Genomic DNA, 3,394 nt, shown 5'->3' on the forward strand with positions numbered 1-3,394 from the left:
CAGCTGTCATCGATTATTAAATCTAATTTATTAAGAATACTTCTTGCTGGAAGTACTTTGCTCTAATTCTAGCAAATCGTTCGCCGTTTCATTTGCACAGTACAAATTCCAATATTTTTCCATTTAGCTCTGAAAAAACATAATTTCTTTGTAAAAGAGGTATAATGCTTCTTCTCTCTTTGTTCATAATATATTTTCATATAAAATTTTATCATCAAAAAGATTAATTCTTAATGATTACAGAATAGTTCAAAACAGTGTGAAGAATTTCTTTCACTAAGAGAATAAAATTGTACTCAGTGAAAATCTATTGCCATCACTTTACAAGAAGTTAGCGATAAATTGCCACTATTATTACAAACTTCTGGAAAAATTAGTGAATTTAGTTATTGAGTTCAAGCAGCCTATTCAGTTATTCAAATGAAAAGTCACATGGACATTTTAAAAGAACACGAAAATGTGCTGATCAATTAGCACTTCTCGAAACTGTTGCGTCATTAGTAAATGAAGATTCTGTTTGCAAATTTATGTTAGAAAATGATAAAAGTGAAGAATTTGTTCAAAAGAGAAAAAATTTCAAGATGGTCAAAAGCACTTTTAGTAAAAATAGTAGAATTCGTGTAAAATCTAGTTTCTCATTTAAATATCACCCAGTAAATTGGATTTCGAATTTTCTTTCTGCAAACAAAATCATTTTAAAGAAGTTTTTCTGATGTTTGCTTAGCAAGTAGTAAGAAAAGATAGGAATATTATCGAAACTGTGTTGACGAAGTTTGGGTCATTAAATGGGCATTTGAATTTCTGAACAAAAGACGCGCGTGAAAGCAAGAAAAAGAAAAGTAAAAAGAAGCTTTCTTTTGTAATGGTAAAAGTAGTAATAGCACTTAAATCTATATCCTTTCTTTTCCCTCGTCTGTTTGATTTTAATACAATTTCATTGACCAAGCATAGGCCATTTTGTAGGCCATACATAGTTTAGTTAGAGTGGTAGCACTATCGACACATTATTATGCAGATAGAAACAGAAGTTTTCACACAGAACAGATAGATTTTTGTCGTAGAGACTAGTTAAATTGACTTAACAATTACAATTAAAAATCTCGATGTCAGGTCCTACCGTTCCTTCTAAACCGGATATGGACCAGCCGGTTTGTTAACCACTTTATAAACGTTTCATCGGACAGCTACCAACATCCAACTTCATTTCATATTTTGCTTTAAAAATAGTTAAGGATACTTTATTAGTTAAATTCTTGGGAGAAAAAATCATTCAAAGTTAGCGTTATCTAGCAAAATTAAGTAAGAATAATTGTTGATGCTATCAAAATTTCAACCAGATTTTCAAGGATTTCAAAAAACGTTGACATTTTTCAAATTTACTCTGGCTCCTCGGCCCAAGTTCTAGCTGCAGTAAATCTGGGTTTTTGTTTCTTGCTTATTACATATCAACAAATTGTTGTTATCCATTACAGTGTCTAGCTATTAGATGATCATAATAGTCGATGTATCTGGTTAAATATAGAAATCAACTTCTTGTCCAAAATTTCTAATCAATTCAGTTCAAAATCTTTTGGCCTTAATGCTGCCATTTCTTATTCAACTTCTGGCTTCTTTTTTTGCCCTGTAAGTGATATAGAGTAAAATGAGCTGAAAATGCATCATTTTAATTTCAGCGTTCAAAAATTCGGTATTAGATGAAATTGTTTTGTATTTGCACCAACATTTTTGGCATTTTTTGCTAAAACTATCAGACAGTTTTTGAACCAACGATTTTCTAGTTATCCAGTCAGCTATGCTCCCTCTAATACTTACTATCATATTTTTCGCATTCAAACAATGTAGCGGTCAGTTAGGTTATGGTGGTAATGGTTACTGTTCTACTTGCGCACTGACTAATAGTGGCTCAATTTCGCGAGGATTTGGCTTTGGTGGCGGCAATTACGGTACCAATTCAATTTTTTTGCTGAAATTTTTCATTCTAATGTGGAGACAACGATATTTGCTAGTGTGATTTATTCCATTCTCTAAGGTTTTATAAAGATAAGAAAGCGAAATAGCTATACTAATTTCGCTCTATCATTCTATCAAATAAATGAGCTTTAAACTGAAATACAAAGTTCAAAATTTAAACTGGATTCAATAAAAATAAACTGATTTGTAAAATTTATTTTTGTGAAAGAGCATTTCAATAAGTTCATCGAATACCGCAAATTCAGATTTGACTGGCAAAAGTTTGTATTCACTACCCACAAGCAACAGTCTAATCATTCCAAGCAGCTACGGCTATAGTTCAAGCAGTTACGGTAGTGGTACAGGTTATGGGAGCACCCAGACTAATAATAATCTAAACTACGGTTCTTCCTCTGCAGTACGTTCTTTTGATCTTTAACAGTTCATGATTTATTGTTCCAAGATATAAAAAAATGTTGTTGTTAGGTCAAGAAAAAAACTTTGGAAAATTTTCGTTCCTTTCAAATTCTCAAATACCGAAATCTTTCAGACTGGGATACTGTCGAATAGCGCATATAGTTCTGCTGGAAATGGATATGTCAATTGCTACAATAATAATTGTTTACCAAGCAGTAGCCTTAATACAGTTCCTACTGCAAGTAGTGGCATAGGATATGGTATTTCGGGAAGCAATGCTATTTACAATCCCTATTCGTCGCTACCAGACGCAAGTTACAAAACCTACTCGTTACCCTCGTTTTACAGTGTACCCCCAAACATTTACACCAGTAACAGCCATTCAGGTCTGGAGACTAGCTATTCATTACCGACAGCATACAGCAGCTATCCGGCAATTTACAGTACTTACGGTAGTCAGGGTAGCACAAGTTCCCTCAACAATCTGCTTTCCCTTAACAACTACCAGAGAAGCCGGAAAGCAGCAGCTGCAGATGATGCTTCTGAAGTAAGAAAATCGCTGTTAGCGTCTACCTCGACTTTTTCGTGATATGTCGAAATTAATTCATAAAATAGTTTATTATAAAATAATTTCTAATTTGTGCTAAATTGCTTGAAATGTTTGCCATTTACAAATGTAATATTTTCGAAATCGAATCACATATCTACTCAGTGGGTTGTGCAAAGTTCTACTTAAACTCCATCAAGAAGGTTTACCGGACAATTTCCTGATTGCCCTATTGATTTAACTTTTTTCCACTCATTATTTTAATTTGAGCTAAACTGCAATTAAAATTAAAAAATGAATCTTTTTATTTTGCCCAATCGAAATATTTGATAAAAATAGATGACCTATCAATAAAACATATTAATATATCTCAATGTTTTTTCAAATTTAATATATTAATATATCAAATTTTTTCAAAATATTTTTTTTCTTTCGATATATGCAAAATATTTGCGCAATGCTTAACATTACTTTTTTTCC

General features: G+C 32.1%; 1 protein-coding gene across 1 annotated transcript; it reads left to right on the forward strand.

Moving 5' to 3' along the window:
* Nucleotides 1–1,792: 1,792 nt before the first annotated feature.
* Nucleotides 1,793–2,956, forward strand: Bm8956 (Uncharacterized protein; the record flags this gene model as incomplete). The annotated part of the gene is made up of 3 exons (XM_001900107.2): nucleotides 1,793–1,943; nucleotides 2,217–2,368; nucleotides 2,501–2,956. 3 exons carry the CDS (start codon nucleotides 1,793–1,795, stop codon nucleotides 2,954–2,956), a joined length of 759 nt encoding a protein of 252 aa, XP_001900142.2.
* Between the last annotated feature and the right edge of the window lie 438 nt (nucleotides 2,957–3,394).

This window comes from Brugia malayi, assembly GCF_000002995.4.
Source record: "Brugia malayi strain FR3 genome assembly, contig: Bm_v4_Chr2_contig_001, whole genome shotgun sequence".
Lineage (NCBI taxonomy): Eukaryota > Metazoa > Nematoda > Chromadorea > Rhabditida > Onchocercidae > Brugia > Brugia malayi.